The sequence below is a fragment of the Oncorhynchus mykiss genome, chromosome 16 (genome assembly GCF_013265735.2).
Source record: "Oncorhynchus mykiss isolate Arlee chromosome 16, USDA_OmykA_1.1, whole genome shotgun sequence".
In the NCBI taxonomy this organism is placed as follows: Eukaryota; Metazoa; Chordata; class Actinopteri; order Salmoniformes; family Salmonidae; genus Oncorhynchus; species Oncorhynchus mykiss.
Window position 1 is genome coordinate 42,253,263 of NC_048580.1, and position 20,340 is coordinate 42,273,602.

Here is a 20,340-nt window from a genome sequence, read left to right on the forward strand (position 1 = left end):
TGCATACACTGCTGCCATCTTGTGGACACTATCGGAATTACAACCAGGGTGATGGTTATTACTGTGACCTTTCTCTTGCATTTCAAAGATGGTGGTAAAAAAAACACTGGTTGTTTTTTTCTTTGTATTTTCTTCTACCAGATCTATTGTGTTATATTCTCCTACATTCACATTTCCACAAACTTCAAAGTGTTTCCTTTCAAATGGTACCAAGAATATGCATATCCTTGCTTCAGGGCCTGAGCTACAGGCAGTTAGATTTGGGTATGTCATTTAGGTGAAAATTGAAAAAAGGAGGCTATAAAAAAAAGCTAATTTTGGTAAGATTTAGATATGTGCATACTAGCTATCCTTAGGCAACAACATTTTGAAGGGAAAAAAGTGGACAATTTACGTTGTTATTTGCGCCACTATAAGAGCAAAACGCCCCTGTCTATGGGGCAAAATGCCCCCTAAAGATTCGTGTGTTAAATCAATTTTAAACGTTTTATATGTTAAGGAAATATTTCAATCTGAGAGCAGCACTCCATTTATTTCGATCCTGTCAGTATTGACACATGGTCCAACAACGACCGTTTTCTCTGCCTACATCTTTCGGTCGTTGTAGGAAAGATCACTAAAAGCCTAAATTCCACCGATATCGGGAAACCGGGCCCAGAACAGAACACAATACAATAATACGCCTGAAACACAAGACGGTGTTTGATTGGCTGTGGGGTGGCTAACTCCATTTTGGAAACAGCTGTTTGAGAAGTACCCTTCCCTCATTGTTTCCCTGAGGTTCCCAGAGAAACATCCCGCTTTCGGATACTTTTTTATCACTAATCCAGACCAACGTCCTTATAAGATTTACACTACGTGTTGCAGATGATCCCGGAAACTTAATTGGTGTTTGATCCGATTGTAACAAGTAGATAAGAAAGGCTTGCGAATCAAGGTTAGTAATGTGTATTTTGGTTACAGTATAACACATTGTTGTGAAAATGATTGTAGCGGCACGACCTCGGCCGATGTGCTTTTAGACTAAGAGCAATTAGCCTACAATTCTTATGTTGATGCAGGCCGTGTGTTCGTCAAAGTGGCCAGCATTTGGGGATTTGAGGGACGTTTTATTTGTTTCTTTGCTCATTGGAGTTCCTATCTATAGCGGCTATATTATCTGACCCGAAAGTACTGTCGTCTGGTGAAATAGATAGCCTATCAATGCCTATTATTTTCTCAGTATTCTGGGCGATTGATGTACTCGTCCAATATTTCAACATTCGATTCAGTTTTGCGTATTGCGCACCATAATCAGGTAAACACATAAGTAAGTTCAGCTTTCAGCACCAATAAACTGATCCTGTACAATGACAGTTTCAAAAGAATGGGCGTTTTCACACTTGGCCCCTATCAGCCAATTTGTTTGAAGTCAGTGCAGTTCGAGTCATGTTTTGTGTGCAGTATGAACATTCCAAAGGAACTTCGAAAAAAACGTGTGCTGTTTTGGGATATTGGTTAGCGACTGTCAAGGATGCACAGAAATTACGAAATATATGTGTCGTTTTGATACATTAAGACATTCAGATTATTAGTTTGCTATATGTTAAGCGAGCTTCATAAACTGTTTATTCGATTGTGGGGTTTGAATAGTGTGAGAAGACGACAACATATTTGGTGAGAGTCACAAAATAGCGTACACAATAAAGGTAATTGCTATCTGGGATTCCTGGGACCCCATTGAAGTTGACAGTTTAAATGGTTAAGGTAAAGGAACCTAGGAAGAAACCTAGAGGAACCAGGCTCTGAGGGGTGGCCAGTCCTCTTCTGGCTGTGCCGGGTGGAGATTTAGTACATGGGCATTACGGCCAGATTGTTCTTCAAGATGTTCAAACTTTCATACATGGCCAGCAGGGTCAAATAATAAGCGCCATCTATTTGCTTCCAAAATGTAAGTAGGTATATCTAGCTGTCCGATAACACGTTCTGACGGAATGGCCTGTCCTGCATTGAGTGAATGTTGGAAAAAGATATTGGTTCCTTTCTAAACATAGTGAATGCAAAGGGGACTCAGACCACAAAATGGTGAAGTAAACTGGGAAAAGAGTTGAGTCCTCTTTCAAAGGCAAGGGCAGCATCGATGCAAAGAGAACAGAGTTTTTATTATTTTATTATTATTTTTGTTTACCCCAAGAGTTCACTTTAAAGAGGATTGCTATTGGTGTTTTCACATAGTCCTATTTAAAATAACCATTCTCAACAAATACCCTCTGTTAAGATCATGATCATCACATTTGCATATGCAGTTTACAATTTGCCTTGACAGGGGGATTTCTTGTGAACAGGTACTGCTGTAACTGGTTATCTGTATGAACACATGATTATCATTTGGGTGTGTTGGTGTAAATGGAGATGTTGCCTATTGACCCAGTAGTAGATGAAGGGGGGCCCCAGTGGACCTGGGGTGTATTAATTAGTGCGAACTGTAACCAAAAACAATAATTTCTTAGTGGACAAGTTCACTTCTCGTTTGGTTTCTAGTGGATACACCCTCTGCATGTTTCTGGTAGAAAAATATAGCCCTCTTGCTTTGGTCAATGTTCCCTCTTGGTCCTGTAGGGATGCCATGTGTATTAGCAGGGTTTTTGTTCCAAGGCCAGCAGCACAATCACTTGATAAACAAGACCATTAGCTGAATCAGATGATATGAACTTGGACAAAAGCCTGCACACACCTTTAAGACCAGGGGTGAAAAGCATGAGTCATTTTCTATCTTTCAGATGAAGTTAAGGCTTCATGGATCAACAATAATGCTAATGTACTGTAAGCCTGTACTGTGTATCTGCAGTAGCACCAGCAGAACCACTCTCTTCTTTCTTTTACAACTCCCACTTCAGCTAATGGATGTCATATCTGTGTGTATGTTGATAGCTGCCAAGGTAACAATAACATTATTAGCCAGGAAAAATTCAGATTGAATCCACTGTAGAGTAGGCCTACTCTGGGCGAGTGTAAAGTACTGTGTGTGTGTGTTTTGTTGGGTTGTTGTGTATGGTTGTTTATCGTTTTGGGTGTGGTGGCCATCACTTTCTTCCCTCAGGAAGTACATTATTTTAGTCTCTGGTGTAAATCTGGTTACGTGGGCGATCCCACGCCAGGATAGGCTTATTTTTGGTGTCTCTGGTTGTTCTGGCAATTCTCACAGAGGAACCTAATTGGGAGGAAGGATGTGTTACGTACTTTTTACATTTGTGTCACAGTGTTTGAGAAAATCATGATGAAAGTGGCCATTTTAGACCCTTTTAGAGCTATACATGCAAGACCCTATGATCTGTGAACTGTACATGATACAGACAACATCTTGGTGTCATTATACTCCTTATCGTGTGCTCTCAAATATGGAGTATGTCCAGATTCTTAAATAACAATTTTCACATACATTTTTTCAACATTAAACATTCATATTACTATCGGAAAAGTACCTTTTTTAGACATTGTTTGGAACAAAATACTCTTTAGACATGTTACATTTCCATAGTGGGCTCTCAGGTACTATTAAAGATATTCTATGTATAAAATATGTCATACATCACTGGTCAAAAGTTTTAGAATACCTACTCATTCAAGGGTTTTTCTTTATTTTCACTATTTCCTACATTGTAGAATATTAGTGAAGACATCAAAACTATGAAACAACACTTATGGAATCATGTCGTAACCAAAAAAGTGTTAAACAAATCTAAATATATTTGAGATTCTTCAAATAGCCACCCTTTGCCTTGATGACAGCTTTGCACACTTGGCATTCTCTCAACTAGCTTCACCTGGAATGCTTTTCCAACATTCTAGGAGTTCTCACATATGCTGAGCACTTCTTGGCTGCTTTTCCTTTCCACTTTGCGGTCCGACTCATCCCAAACTATCTCAATTTGGTTGGTCGGGGGATTGTGGAGGCCAGGTCATCTGATGCAGTACTCCATCACTCTCCTTCTTGGACAAATAGCCCTTACATAGCCTGGAGGTGTGTTGGGTCATTGTCCTGTTGAAAAACAAATGATAGTCCCACTAAGCCCAATCCAGTTGGGATGGCGTATTGCTGCAGAATGCTGTGGTGTGCCTTGAATTCAAAATAAATCACAGACAGTGTCACCAGCAAAGCACCCACACTGCGTCTCACAAAGACATGGTTGGCACCAAAAATCTTCAATTTGGACTCCAGAACAAAGGACAAATTTCAACCGGTCTAACGTCCATTGTTCTTGTTTCTTGGCCCAAGCAAGTCTCCTTCTTATTGGTGTCCTTTAGTAGTGGTTTCTTTGCAGCAATTCTACCGTGAACGCCTGACTCACACAGTCTCCTCTGAACAGTTGATGTTGAGATGTCTGTTACTTGAACTCTGAAGCATTTCTTTGGGCTGCAATTTCTGAGGCTGGTAACTCTCTAATGAACTTATTGTTTGCAGCAGAGGTAACTCTGGCTCCTCCATTCCTGTGGCGATCCTCAGGAGAGCGATTGATGGTTTTTGCAACTGCACTTGAAGAAGCTTTCGAAGTTCTTAAAATGTTCCGTATTGACTGACCTTCATGTCTTAAAGTAATGATGGACTTGTTTCTCTTTGCTTATTTGATCTGTTCTTGCCATAATATGTACTTGGTCTTTTACCATATAGGGCTATCTTCTGTATACCCCCCCACCTTGTCACAACTAGAGGTCGACTTCAAGCTTTCATAACAAATTTGAAATCTGTATTTTTGGACACCGATTTGGCAGATTATTTTTTATTTATTTATTTTTTACACCTTTATTTAATCTTTATTTAACTAGGCAAGTCAGTTAAGAACACATTCTTATTTTCAATGGCGGCCTAGGAACGGTGGGTTAACTGCCTTGTTCAGGGGCAGAACGACAGATTTTTACCTTGTCAGCTCGGGGATCCAATCTTGCAACCTTAGTTAACTAGTCCAACGCTTACAACCACCTGCCTCTCGTTGCACTCCATGAGGAGCCTGCCTGTTACGCGAATGCAGTAAGCCAAGGTAAGTTGTTAGCCAGCATTAAACGTATCTTATAAAAAACAATCAATCAATCAATCATAATCACTAGTTAACTACACATGGTTGATGATATTACTAGTTTATCTAGCGTATCCTGCGTTGCATATAATCGATCCGGTGCGTATTCGTGAAAAAGGACTGTCGTTGCTCCAATGTGTACCTAACCATAAACATCAATGCCTTTCTTAAAATCAATACACAAGTATATCTTTTTAAACCTGCATATTTAGCTAAAATAAATCCAGGTTAGCAGGCAATATTAACAAGGTGAAATTGTGTCACTTCTCTTGCGTTCATTTCATGCAGAGTCAGGGTATATGCAACAGTTTGGGCCACCTAATTTGCCAGAATATTACGGAATTATGACATAACATTGAAGGTTGTGCAATGTAACAGGAATATTTAGACTTATGGATGCCACCCGTTAGATAAAATACGGAACGGTTCCGTATTTCACTGAAAGAATAAACGTCTTGTTTTCGAGATGATAGTTTCCGGATTTGACCATATTAATGACCTAAGGCTCGTATTTCTGTGTTATTATGTTATAATTAAGTCTATGATTTGATAGAGCAGTCTGACTGAGCGATGGTAGGCAGCAGCAGGCTCGTAAGCATTCATTCAAACAGCACTTTTGTGTGTTTTGCCAGCAGCTCTTTGCTGTGCTTCAAGCATTGCGCTGTTTATGACTTCAAGCCTATCAACTCCCGAGATGAGGCTGGAGTAACCGATGTGAAATGGCTAGCTAGTTAGCGGGGTGCGCGCTAATAGCGTTTCAAACATCACTTGCTCTGAGACTTGGAGTGGTTGTTCCCCTTGCTCTGCATGGGTAACGCTGCTTCAAGGGTGGCTGTTGTCGATGTGTTCCTGGTTCCAGCCCAGGTAGGAGCGAGGAGAGGGACGGAAGCTATACTGTTACACTGGCAATACTAAAGTGCCTATAAGAACATCCAATAGTCAAAGGTTAATGAAATACAAATGGTATAGAGAGAAATAGTCTTATAATTCCTATAATAACTACAACCTAAAAGTTTTTACCTGGGAATATTGACGACTCATGTTAAAAGGAACCACCAGCTTTCATATGTTCTCATGTTCTGAGCAAGGAACTGAAACGTTAGCTTTCTTACATGGCACATATTGCACTTTTACTTTCTTCTCCAACACTTTGTTTATGCATTATTTAAACAAAATTGAACATGTTTCATTATTTATTTGAGGCTAAACTTATTTTATTGATATATTATGTTAAGTTCAAATAAGTGGTCATTCAGTATTGTTGTAATTGTCATTATTACAAATATAAAATAAATACAAATCGTCCGATTTAATCGGTATCAGCTTTTTTTGGTCCTCCAATAATCGGTATTGGCGTTGAAAAATCATAATCGGTCGACCTCTAGTCACAACACAACCGATTGGCTCAAACGCATTAAGAAGGAAATAAATTCCACAAATTAACTTTTAACAAGGCCGACCTGTTAATTGAAATGCATTCCAGAAAGACTACCTCATGAAGCTGGTTGAGAGAATACCAAGAGTGTGGAAAGCAGTCATCAAGGCAAAGGGTGGCTATTTGAAGAATCTCAAATATATTTTGATTTAACACTTTTTTCTTTTGGTTTCTACTTGATTCCATATGTTATTTCATAGTTTTGATGTCTTCACTATTATTCTACAATGTAGGAAATAGTAAAAATAAAGAAAAACCCTTGAATGAGTAGGTGTTCTAAAACTTTTGACTGGTAGTGTATGTCATTAACCAATCACAGCCCTCCTTTTAGTAGTGTACATTCAGCAAATCACCAGCAGAGTTCTCTTTGAATCCATTTTTCCATTCACTATGTTTGTGGTGCTCATAATTTATTTTACCTTCAAAATTACTTGTGAGCCCTCTCTGAAAATGTGATGGACTTGTAGAGCATATGCTCTGTAGTTAGACCAGGCTGGAGGACATTTGGTTGTGTGTCAGTTTTTAGCTCCTTCACTTTCTCATGACCAAATGACTGGCAGGAAGTTAAATGTATTTTACTGCACAAAGACATCATATATACGCGTACACACACACACCTCGTCTGTAGACCAGACTTAAGATTTGTCCGAATGTGCTTGTTTGCTGCTTCTTAAGTCTCTAACTTAATCGTGGCATTACTTTAGTTAAGTTGAGTCATGATTTTCATATTACACATCACTTTGTGTTTTCAAACTTTTTCAGGAAGTCTAGATGCTAATTGGTTTAGCAAAATAACTACGTAGGCTTAGTCATTAAGAACATGTAAAGGGTTGGTTAGTTAGTTCTAAGTGGGTATGATTGAGGCCCTCTTAGAATAATGCTAATGATTGACTTTAAAAAAATCATTAACATGACTGGGTAACCTGAGTAAATAACTAGCAACTAAGATTACATTTCTCAATAATCTTCATGTACTACATTAGTAGTTATTATAGTGAAGAGCTGGTTTGATTACTTCTAACAAACCATAATGATTACCCAAGTTTGCTGTTTTTCAAGGCTTGCTGCTTACGGGGAATGTTGTGCCTTCACTTCCACCCTCCTCATTCTGTACAAAGCAAAATCGAATCACTGGACATCCACATCCTGGTAGATTTGTTGGAGAGGACAAGGCTGCGGCTGCGAGACCTGGTGCAGCTGTGGATATGTTTTAGCCCTGGTAAGTGATTGAGATGTGTTCAGTTTGGTTGGGGAGGACCTTTACTGAAACAGGTGTTGAAAAAAGCTGCAACCTACTAGTTGTTTTGTGTAGATACCAGTTCAGTCGCTATACACATACATGCATAACAGGGTGTTTTCCAGTATGATCCAATAACAGATTGCCTTATTTGGCCACAACCACAATAATAAACATGCATTCTTTCCTCTCCCCTCTTGTTTATTCTAAGAAGTAAAGCATGGTGGTCCTGTTCAGTCCCATCCTCTTTTTACTTTTTAAGTCTGACGGGGTGGTTTGGAGAAGCCAGTCCATAAACAACTCTGCTAGAGTTGTATGTTAAATATGAGAGCAGAAATATACTTAGTCTGTCACCATGATCCCTTTCTACCACCGTGATAGTGAACAGAGCTAAAGAGACGTCTAAATATTCCCACTCTCTTGACTCCTTCTCAGAGTTATCTGCTTGTCTCGTCTTTGCAATGTCGCCTGTGTTCGGTTTCCCCCCCAAAAAACATCTTAAGGCTAACATGCTGACCAGACCGTGTGCGCCATCGCGCGCAATTTGATTTTGTCCACCCACACCGGACGCGATCAGGACATACGGGTTGAAATATCAAAACAAACTCTGAACCAATTATATTAATTTGGGGACGGGTTGAAAAGTATTAAGCATGTATGGCAATTTAGCTAGCTAGCTTGCTGTAGCTAGCTCATTTGTCCTGGGATATAAACATTGGGTTGTTATTTTACCTAAAATGCACAAGGTCCTCTACTCCGACAATTAATCCACAGATAAAACGGCTTCCAGTCGTCTCTCCTTCCTTCAGGCTTCTTCATATTTTGAACTGTATATGGCGGTTGGCCACCAACTTTCGTGTGTTACCACAACTGACTGGAGTGTGGACCTCAGTTTTTTTTTTTACCTTTATTTAACTAGGCAAGTCAGTTAAGAAGAATTTCTTATTTACAATGACGGCCTACACCGGCCAAACCCGAATGATGCGGGGCCAATTGTGCGCCGCCCTATTGGACTCCCAATCACGGCCGGTTATGATACAGCCTGGATTCAAACCAGGGTGTCTGTAGTGAAGTCTCTAGCACTAAGATGCAGTGCCTTAGACTGCTGCGCCATTCGGAAACCTCAGTTCATCTTTCAATTACCCACGTGTGTATGTGCAACTAACAACCAATGAGGAGATGGGAGAGGCTGGACTTTCAGCGTGTTGAGCGTCACAAATAGAAGCAAATTCTATTTTAGTGCCTGGCCATGCAGACGCTCGTGAGCAGTGTGGGTGCAATGATTAAATAATATGTATGTGTGCATTTTATTTTGCAACGCGAGTGGTGTGGTCAGCATGTAAGTTGACCGTTAGAACCTTTCGTAGGAGCATCATTAAATCTCAGCTGTTTCCCAAAATCATCGGTATTAAAGGGAAATGTCAGTGTTTCAAATTCATCTCCAGCATCACCCCGACATCAACATATGTGAAAATGGAGCGTTCCTATGTTTTGTAGTAAAAAATATAGACGATAAGAGTTTCCAATGACATCGGTGTGCATCCTGTAATTTTAACCAATTATGAGTAGGTATCGCCTGTTAATTGCATACTAATTGCACTACAAAACATAGATGTGTCATTTTCACATGCAGTATGTTGATATTCAGGTAGTGCTGGAAATTATGAATATGAAGTTGACCATTTTTTTAAATTTCCCTTTATCGTTTCACTTGAAAATACTCGTAATCTTACGCCTGCCTCAGGCCACTCATAGAACAGCTGTGCGTCATTAGATGCTTATTTGCCCCCCCCCCCCCCCCCCCCCCCCCCGCATCACTTCATACACAGAAGATCTCTGCTAAACATAGAATCACATTTAGCCTTCTCTCTGTGACCTCTAACTTTAGAACGAAGTTGACTACAAACACACAGTTGCCAATGTCTTTGCAATTTATATAAACAAGAGCCATTTAAAGAGAAGCTTCAAATGAAATCCGATATGACTGCATTAAAATAAACGGTATTGGCCTTTTTCAATCATATTGAGATATATTTCATGTTCAATCACTATGTTGCTGCTTGTAGGCTACTGTCTGTAATTTGTCTCTATATTTTTCATGGTGTGTGTAGCCTAACGTGCGCAATGATGTGCCAAATCGGGGATTTTGTGCATTTTTATTGAGTAAGCATTAAAATAAGCCACCTCAATATTTGCAGCCGAAGGTGGCAATATCTCTCTAGGAGCTGATCCGTCATTAGTATTGTGAAAGAATTATAATGTTAAGGTAAGTTTTGAATAGAGAAAGCTGATCAGAGAGCAGCACTCCCTTTTCTTTCTGTCCTATCAGTAAGGTAACTTGGGGAAAACTGTCCCCCTTAAGGGAAATGTCTGTTGTCTGACAGGAAAAAAATTGCACATGTCACTATTAATATAGTTTGACATTGTTTTTGTCCAAATCATCCTAAAATATCTGTTGATTGTGTAGCTCAATGTTACTTAGATGATTTGGACATGATTTGGAAAATGCTAATATATGTACCATTTGACTTGTGTTGATTGCCCTGGGGGCATTTTGCCCCACTGAACAATGTTTTTTTTATATATATATATATATAGATTACATTTTTTTCTCTGACCATGTGGATTATTTATTTTAAGCTCCCATACTGATATATAAATAAAGATAAATAATCCACATGGTCAGATAATTTTTTTTATATATAAAAATGTTTATGATCTAATTTATTAGATTATATATATCCACCTATGACAAAATATTGTATAAATGTACCTCAAAATCGTTTTGTTTGAGTGACTTAAAAAGTTGAGATGAGACATTTTTAGTTGAACAAGACTAGTGAAAAATAATTAGTAACAAAGTGGTTTCTGCTGTTGAAGGGAAGATGCGTCATTAAAACACTCCTAAAATTGTTGTCGTGGAAACCCGGGCTCTGCTTGACACCTATACATGTGCATTCAGCTTAAAGTAACAAACGGGGATTATTGGTAAATGTTTGTAAAAAAAAAAAACATGTCATACTCAACTTTACTCTTGCACATGTTCAGCATTGTTAGGTAGGCCATATCATATTTCATTTGGCGGAAACAGATCTGTGTTTGTTTAGCAGGCTTAGAAAGATAGCACGATGACATTTACTCTAAAGAAAAGCAGCACAAATTGTACTTTCTGTCACGGTTGTTTTAGTCACTGTTGTTTTAGGAACATTTCTTCAGGAGAACTTCAGAGCTTTTTTCTCTTTCATATCAGAAACATTATCTTCTCCAGTGAGTTTCTGATCACATCCAAAATGGCACACTATTTCCCATTATAGTGCACTACTTTTGACCAGAGCCGTATGTGAAATAGATTGCCATTTCAGAAGCACCCCTGTGCCTCACCATATGGGTGTCCTGACTCGTTAGCTTTTTCCTATAAACTCATTCTGCACCAGAAAAGAGGAGAGTGTAAGTGTTTGTGCCTTTGCTTATCCAACCAGTCTGTCTCAAAAGGACATAAAAAAATGTTTTAATCCCCATTAAACATTTTGATTTACGATGGTAAATCGATGGTGATTTAGCAGCATGGGGGGGGGAGACCAGTTCCGATATGTATGCGGCTTTTCTATGACGTCCAGAGATGAGTGAGTTCTTTGGACTGTTAACATCAGCAGTTTTCCTCTAAAGCTGTTAACACCTGCTTCTGACTCAGCCTCAGCTGTGATTTGTGGCTGTCCTCCACACGCACACACGGACTGGGGAAGCCCCTTGCTGTATAGGTCTGGCAGGCCATGTTGCTACAGTACACTTATAGAGCTCGCCAGCTTGTAGTCCTAAAATAACTGAAGTACATTTGTATTTTCTACCTCTGGTTCGTTGGCTATTCCTGTGGGGGAAATTAATGGGGAAAAGAATAGTGTTTTGGGATATACGCCGAAAATAAGGTCTGAGGTTAACACAGGCTTAGAAGATCTTGTATGTTTTGTTCTATGAGATATCAGTCAGTTAACATGAACTTTTTATGAATTATGAAGCCTTTATGTGCTCAAGCTATTTACTAATTAGTCGCTAACGGCCAAAGATATGGAACTACAACATTAGTAGCGTCATTTTTCACGTTACAACGCGGACCACACAAACTAGTCTACGCTACACTAGTCTGACAAAAAGCTAGTTAGTTTAGTTAGCTTTCTGCTTACCAGCTTGAACGAAAACGCAAGGATAGTATGTTGATTTACTCCAGGCTGCAACCATATCTCTTCAGGGGGAAGGTGCTCGTTTTATCGCTTCCTGAACGATGTTGTCCAGACGAGACATTGGGTCCGTCTGATAAGGCAAGCGACGCCTGTTAGCTAGACGTGAAAGGCATGCAACCAGAATTATAGTTTTATTGTTTAAATGTTAGCACATCGTTAGCGTTTTAATTGTTTAGCTGACATTAGCCGATAAAGATTATTTTATAGAACTAAACTTATAAGATCTCCTAAGCCTGTGTTTACCACAGGCTTTATTTTAGTCATTTAACCAAAACATCCATTAATTTCCCCATAGGCTTTGGACACTGAGCCAGGGTGGAGTTAGCCTCGGTTAGTGCCTACACAAATACGCCATTACTGTTGCTCTCTGATCTGACGTGTCTGGCTGACAGGGTGGAGAAGGGTTATAGGGTGACCTACACACGTATCCCTCTAATGTATTCTGGAGAAGAGAATAGAAAAGCTTATTTAATTGTACAGCTCCTTTCTCCTCTCTATTTCCACTCATGGATGACATTCATTCACCAGAGGCACTATACACTTTCTGCTTTTGTGCTGCTTTGCCCTCAAGATGGAAGTCACTTTATTCCATTGTGGTCATGTGGTGTGGTTGCAGTGTGAGAAGACCAACCATTATGTATCTCCACGGGCCCTACATTGTTATAATGCATTAAGCCCGTGGTCCACAGGCACTGATATTGACCTAGCTTTCGGTAGCCTGTAACACACGGAACTAGGCCAACATAGAGAACAGAATGGCCTACTGTAAAGAATGTATTCTACCTGTATTGTGAGACTATTTTATTCTTGTTCATGACCTTATCTTTGCCTTCTGGTTTTGGGCATCGAGGAGGATTCTGAAATGCCTTGAAGAACCTATGAAGCAAGATGAATATTAAACTTTGTGTTAGTTTGACGTCCTCAGGATCTTTGGCCTACTAGGATTTTAAAAGATTCAAAAGGCTGTTTAGATGTTAATTAATGTATGAGTTTCCATGTCAGGCCTGCCATTGGTGTGTTACAGTAGATGATGTTGATTTTTATTCAGTGGGCCTGGGAGCAGCAAGTTTTTCAGGGAAGCTGTGTTAGTTGATTAGGCGCCTTGAGAATATGTGGAAGTTATGAAGGACTTCCTGAGATGTGGTGAGTCATGTGAGGGACGACGGGTGAAGCCCCAGTGATGTCATCCTCCAGCTGAAGGTCCTAAAGCAGAATGGTTGTGTTGTTTGAAACAGTCCCTTTGAAACAGTAAATTACCAGCTGAACTTGTCCAATAAGATCAAAGATTTTGTTTACTGTTGCAAAATGTTTTGCTACAGCGTGCGCTACTGAACACGAACCAGGCTGCCCACTAGGACTCCACATCCCCTGGGTCTCCTTGTCACTGTTACTCCCTCAGAGCACTGCTCAGCTCACCCCACCACTTATTGCCAACACACAATGATCCAAATGATCGTTCAAGAAATGCTAATTGGATATTGCCAATCAACATGGTTTCTTCAGCATCAAAAGAGGGAGAAAACAGATTGCATTAAGTAGTGTATTATCCCTTAATGATAGGCTAGATCTGTAGCTATGGGAACGATTTGGCTAGATTTACATAGGGATTTACATAGTGCGCCACAGGGAGCAATGAGGGCAACTGCAGTTGTGAGGTTCTGAAAAAACCCTTAGTTACTCTTCTAAATTAAACTTGGCAAAGATGTTGGAGCCTAAGCCTCCCTGTGTCAGTCAGGGAATTTGTTACTTCACAAATGCAAACTGCTGCAAGTTCTCCCTCAACTCACACCAGGCTATCTTTCTGATTTAACTTTTATACTTCTCACTACTACCAGGGGAAATTAAGTACTCGCACCAAAGTCCGGCGGTCTCATAAAAAGAGGAAGGATATACAGAGCAAATACTCGCCACCAGTTTTCAATAGACACTGTTTTATTAATTTTATTTATTTAAGAAACGGAAGCGCTGTGTAGAACAACAATGCTAACCCTGTTGCTGGAGGAAATACAACTCAGTGTTGTGGAATGGGCTGGTAGTCAACACAGGCAGGCAGTAGCTGCTGACAGAATGAGAACGGCCAGCACCCAGACTCCCAGTGTATCGGTGAAGCCCTGGCTCCGAGGAGGGGAAGGAGAGAGCCTCGATGGACTGCTGTCTGCTTTACACACACTGAGTTTGGAGTTCTAAAACTGGAGTTTGTGGTGCAGTGGTTAAGGGCGCTGTACTGCAGCGCCAGCTGTGCCACCAGAGACTCTGGGTTCGCGCCCAGGCTCTGTCGTAACCGGCCGCGACCGGGAGGTCCGTGGGGCGAGGCACAATTGGCCTAGCGTCGTCCGGGTTAGGGAGGGCTTGGCCGGTAGGGATATCCTTGTCTCATCACGCACCAGCGACTCCTGTGGCGGGCCGGGCGGAGTGCACGCTAACCAAGGTTGCCGGGTGCACAGTGTTTCCTCCGACACATTGGTGCGGCTGGCGGTTGGATGCGCGCTGTGTTACGAAGCAGTGCGGCTTGGTTGGGTTGTGTATTGGAGGACGCATGACTTTCAACCTTCGTCTCTCCCGAGCCCGTACGGGTAAAATTCAAAAACAAAATTATTATTTTTTTTTTCAGATTATTTTTGGTAAATTGTAGAACTTTATCTTTTTCTGTCTGAAAATTCTGAATGAATGTGGTTTGATTATAAAGGCTTTTTGGTGTTTGGCTGGACTTGGCATTCCTGTTTTAACAGGAATATTAGGGAAGTTGAGTGTCCTACTCAGCCTGTTGCACATGGTTTCCTATGGTTTCTCATCCCAATATCAGCAAATCATACCCTTTGTTCTGCTATTTAAAAGGGAAGGGCTCTTGTTTTGATCATTGTTATAGTCTAGCTAACATGTTTAGCCTATAATAATTACACCTTAATTTATTTTTTCTCCTTTACTCCTGCTTAAATATAATGAACAGATCCCCAAAGGAACCAGGCAGGAGCTAAGAATAGTCACAGAAGATTAGCTTGTTGCTATGAGAGAGTTGGATTAAGTCATGTGTAGCCTAGGCCTTCTCCCCTCTACTCAATAAATGCAGTGAAATAGTTGACGGACTTGAAATTGGGCAGGAGACTGCCCTAATGGGGTTTAGAAGACAGCGAGGCGGCTTTTCTTTGTGCAGGTTATTGCAGGTAATGTAGAGTTTATTACAGTGATCAGGCTTAAAAGGCTCCGGTGTGATTGGACCAGCATCTCTCCCTAATGGCCAGTGAAAGCACTATGGCCATTCTGCTGACTCATATCCATTCGGTTCCCTGGCTGATCTCACAGGCTACAATAACATCGGCTAAATATGTGTATGTGACCAATACAATTTAATTTAATTTGTTGATGATTATTGGTGCATGTGTGTGGTGGTGGTCCTATTACATCATGTTGTCTTGTCGGTGATGTTCATATACTGTAAACAAAGCCCTTCATTCAATCAAGAGCCTTCTCTCGCTCCAGCCTGGTTTCAAAGACGTAGCATAGTAAACGTAAACCCAGGACACTCAGACTGTATGTTACGTTTGGTAAGGGAAAGGGGGATACCTAGTCAGTTGTACAACTGAATGCCTTCAACTGAAATGTGTCTTGCATTTAACCGAACCCCTTTGAATCAGAGAGGTGCAGGGGGCTGCCTTGATCGACATCCACGGCGCCCGGGGAACAGTGGGTTAACTGCTTTTCTCAGGTGCAGAATGATAGATTTTGGCCTTGTCAGCTCGGGGATTCGACTAAGGTTACTTAAGGCCAAAACGAAAGTACGGTTGGTTGGCCGTATAACGCCAACATCTAGCAACCCAAACATTGCGTGTTCAAATCTCATCACAAACAACTTTAGCATTTTGTCTAATTAGCAACTTTGCAACAACTTCATCTTACTTTTTTAGTTATGTCGCAACTACTTAGCGTGTTAGCTAACTCTTCCCGTAACCTTAACCCTTTTACCTAACTCCTAATCTTAACCCCTAACCCAGCTAATGTTTGCCACCTAGCTAACAGCTTTAGCCACAACAAATTGGAATTCGTAACATATCATACGTTTAGCAAGTTTTGTAACATATTGTACACATTGCAATTCGTAACAAATACCATACGAAATGAACATCCACAAATTAATATATGCCATGCAAAATGTAACATGTACCAATTAGTCTCTCGGCTTTACGTTTACTATGTTACATCTACCCCTGATTCCAGGTTGCTCTCTCCCCCTCTCACAAATTCAACTAGTGATGTATTGTAAATGGAGCCAATGAAAGCTCCGCCTCTTGTTCCGAGAATCATAGCTTCCTCAGAGATTCACAGAACATTGTAAACACACATTAGTGTCTTGCAGTAGAGCGAGCACTGAGCTAAACTAACAGATCACACTGACTGTACTGCACTCTACAGTATTCGTTTCCCGTAGAGAGTTAAGGTCTTTTGTCTGGGCTGAAAGCACACATTTGACCTCTGGTAATGTTAAAAGCTGCAGCTGGGTACAGTTTCCTCTCCTCCCCTGCTCTACCCTTTCAGGACATAAAGAGAGCCCTTTAGGCTAATGTATTGAGTTACCATTGTGACTTTTAAACTGTGGCACTGGGAAAACAAACGGTTAAGCCATAGACTACAGTAAAAGTGAAGTGGCGAACTGAGGTAGAACTTGGTTACAGTAACAAACTGCTTGCCTCAAGCAGACAGTGCCATGCATTATAATAACACGTCTATGTATACTCTATGTAGATTATGCGCACACACACACACACACACACACACAGTATTTTCAATGAGATGCTGCAGCCTTCTTAAGCCTCCACAGCAGCGTTGGAACAGAGCAGAGTAAACGTGCTAAAGGGCAGAACATCAGAACATCCCTCCATGGAAACCAGCTTGTTAATGATCGTGTGTGTGTGAGGCTGAAAAGCAGCATGTGTGGGTAAGTCCTCATGAGACCACAAAAATGGCAATTAGATAAAGGTCCCAAATGCTGTTGTGAGGCAGACAACAACGGAACATCTTTCACCGAGAAAGTGCTGCATTAGCAAGTTTTCTAATGTTGATCTAAGGTACATTTTAAACACAATTTCTGTCTGCAGAGAAAATAGATTAGAGGAGGTATTTAGTTTTATTTTTGGATGTTTTTTGTGAGAAGCATGGTCATGGTACTAGCTGATGGGTGGATGATGAGTGCTCTGGATCAGCCCAGGGAAGCCCTACACTCAGTGACATTTCCTGGGGTGCTGTCCTCTCCTGGAGGGGAGGACGGATAAAACCTTTCAGACCATGACAATTTGACTAATAAGGTCACCGGTCCACCCATCACAGAGTGTTGACTTGAATGCAAATGTCTGTTCTAGTAATCTAATTCTATGCGGCTCTCTCTCTCTCCCCTGCAGCTCATTCCTCTTTTTTCAAGCAGCACAGACACAGCTGCCCTTGCCCCATACCGACGGACACTGGGTAATTATAATATTTATAATATCTGTAGAGAGGAAGCCGTTCTGAATGAGTTCCTCTGAGTGATACTAAAGGAATGTGAGTGGAGTGTTTGACAACCACCCGACCCAGGGTTACTGTGTCACTGCTAAAATGGAAGGAGAGAAGGCTGTTGCTGCCAACTTAGTTTTTCTCCAGGAATTCTTCAGGGTTCAATGTTTTGTTGAATCCGTTGACACGTTGTTGTTTTTTGGCAGGCAAAGTTGCTTATTTGTGGCGACCTGACCTTGACTATCAAACTATGTAGAACTTTGTTATGCTCGAGATTGACATTCAGCTCTCTTATCAACTCTTTGTAATGCTGTTTTGAGTGTCACTACAAGGCTCTTGACCATAGGCCAACCATGGCTGATTCTTAATGGTGGTTGGAGGAGGAGGGAAGTGTGGGAGTAGGAAAGGTCCACTCGTCCGGCTGCCTGTCATTGTCCGACACACCGGGCCAACAAATTCATAGCTTGGAGTCCACATTTTTTTTGCTACATGTCACAGTTGTTTCAAAATGGTGAGTGCAGCGTTCAGTCTGGTTTAACCAGCTCATAGATTCAGTCTCCATCTCTTTTCCAGAGGAAAGGCCCTTACTTCGAAAAGTAGATGATTGTCTTTTCTTTCTGGAGCAGCTTATTTTTCTCCTCCACCCTCCTTTTCTCCTAGGAACCACCAGTTGTACAGTGTTGTAGTCCCTGGCAGGATCCATGACCCAATTTAATATGGGCTAAGAAGAAAAAGACAGAGCAGGGAGGAATCGATAGCTGAGCTCAATACGCTCTTTACTTGAACTCATTATTTTCTTTTTTTCTCTCCCCCGGCCGACCTCCGCCCTTTTTGAATGGCTTTATAAGCACAGTCAGACACTTTGGTTCATATTGATCACTTCTCGTGTTTTTACTTCAATAAAAGCTCCTTATTTCCTATAAAGAGGAACTTCCTGCAAGCTTGCATTGTTTGTGTGAGTAGTTTTTAGACGGCCGAAGTGAGTGATGGGCTTGAAGGTTTGAGTCTCAGATCAGCGCTCCTGTTTTTTTTGTTTTTGTAATTAGGTTGGTGAGTTAACACTGACACCAGCTCCATTAGCCCCTGTGCAGAAATACAAATGGCAATAATGAACTCCTTCACTGTTGCTACAGAATGGCACAGACCTGTATGGCTCAACATTGACAGAGTCATACCCCTCAGACTAGTGTGTCAACCAGAACCAAACTGTTTATTTTCCGTTTTTACACAGTTCCAGCTGCTATGGTGGATGCATAACCAGGCTACTACTGTGTTTGGCACGGTAGTAGGACTTTGAAAAGCCCAAGTGTGTATTGATGTCCTTTGCATCATCTGTGTTCTCTCTCTCATTCCCACTTTATCCATCCCTCTCTCTGCAGGTGTAATGAGGTTTCTGGTCATGGACAGATGATGGATGTGGAGACAACAACGTCGTACTCTGACTTCATCAATTGTGATCGTACAGGCCGCAGGAACGCAGTACCTGACATCCAGGGACAGGGGGCAGCAGCCAGCACCAGTGAATTAACCAAAGGCATGGAAGGGATGGACCTGAAGGCTGCAGGTGAGCGTATATGCTATATAACCAGGAGGTGTCTTTATGGTTTATGATTTTATTAGGATCCCCGTTAGCCGACGCCAATGGCGACAGCTAGTCTTCCTGGGGTCCAACATATAATGAAAAATACATTAGACAAAAATACTTTACAATTGACATACCTGTAAAACATGAACATAGATATTAGACTTATAGGGTGCATTCGGAAAGTATTCAGACCTCGTCCCCTTTTCCACATTTTGTGACGTTACAGCCTTATTCTAAAATTGCAATACCCCATAATGACAAAAAGTGTTTTAGAATTTTGCACATGTATTATTATTTTTTAAACGATACCTTATTTGCTGTTCACTTGCGCCATATGAAACAGTTTATGTGGAAAAATATCCTTTGTGGTTGCTGTTTTTTTTTAATGGACCATGTTTCCTCTGTCTTTCAGAAGGAGAGACTGGTGCATCACCAGCCCCTGAGGGTGAAGGGTCAACCAGCCAAGAGGCCCAGGGAGTCAAGGGCCCATCGTAAACCACCTCACAGGAGAGGAGAGAGGGACACAGACAGGAAGGGACAGCAGGAGACACGGAGAGAGGGAAATCTACTGGTTGTCCTGCCTGCCTGAATCCTACTCCTCAACAGCAATGACATAATCTCTCACTGTGTAGCTCTGATGGAGCTTTGCTGGTCCAGTTGCATGATACTTCCTCTCCTTTATCAATTGGCATTGTGGGAAATGGAGTTGACAGAACTTGACAGTTGACAAGTAGGACTACATCTGATCCTGGCCTATAGTTGCTGCTGGAATACAGTGGTAAAGGAAATGTTCTCATATCACTATGAGAAAGCACAGAACTTTGGACCTAACTCCCATCAAGAAGAAGAGCTATACAGAATCTATAATCATTTGTTACTCCTTTTGTTATGTGTACGTTTGTGGCCCAGTTAAACATGTTTCTTAGTTTACCCTTTCTTTTACAAGAACACATGAAGTTGCAATTACAATGTACTGTAATGGAGGTCATATTTATTTCAAATGGTTCTCTGATATCTTTGTAATTGGAATTTCTTTGTGCAATAAAATGTGTAAGTGCTAGGCTATATGGAATTGTTTTAACAAAAAAAAATGTAATTTGTCTTTACTGCTAATAGCCCATACAAACTCATTGAATTACAGATTCACTACAAGGAACAACAGAACAAACTTCCTTTAGATTTTTTTGGGGGGGACTGAAGTGCCTATCCTATATCTGAGAGAGATGAAATATATATTTTAAAATATAATTTTTACATTGTATTTAACCCCTTATTTTGGGCACTAAACAGTCTCCATATATACTTCCATTCATTTT

General features: G+C 40.9%; 1 protein-coding gene across 2 annotated transcripts; it reads left to right on the forward strand.

Annotated features, from left to right (window-relative positions):
• The first annotated feature begins 532 nt into the window (after positions 1–532).
• On the forward strand, positions 533–20,089 carry LOC110492034 (cAMP-dependent protein kinase inhibitor gamma). Of its 2 annotated transcripts, XM_021566000.2 has the most exons (5): positions 719–937; positions 7,546–7,705; positions 17,349–17,412; positions 18,819–19,003; positions 19,437–20,089. In XM_021566000.2, the coding sequence occupies exons 2-5, from the start codon at positions 7,564–7,566 to the stop codon at positions 19,517–19,519; spliced, it is 474 nt and encodes a 157-aa protein (XP_021421675.2). In that variant the 5' UTR covers positions 719–937; positions 7,546–7,563; the 3' UTR covers positions 19,520–20,089. The 2 variants fall into 2 exon arrangements, with proteins under 2 accessions (XP_021421677.1, XP_021421675.2); XM_021566002.2 differs by lacking the exon at positions 7,546–7,705 and having other exon boundaries at positions 533–937.
• Positions 20,090–20,340: the final 251 nt, after the last annotated feature.

What these genes read in the sequence shown, in the direction of transcription:
- LOC110492034 (XM_021566000.2), top strand. Translation starts at nt 7,564, where the DNA reads ATGTTGTGCCTTCACTTCCACCCTCCTCATTCTGTACAAAGCAAAATC. An exon ending in GTGGATATGTTTTAGCCCTG is followed by an intron (nt 7,706 to 17,348) that starts GTAAGTGATTGA and finishes TCTCCCCTGCAG; the next exon opens with CTCATTCCTCTTTTTTCAAG. An exon ending in GATGGACCTGAAGGCTGCAG is followed by an intron (nt 19,004 to 19,436) that starts GTGAGCGTATAT and finishes TCTGTCTTTCAG; the next exon opens with AAGGAGAGACTGGTGCATCA.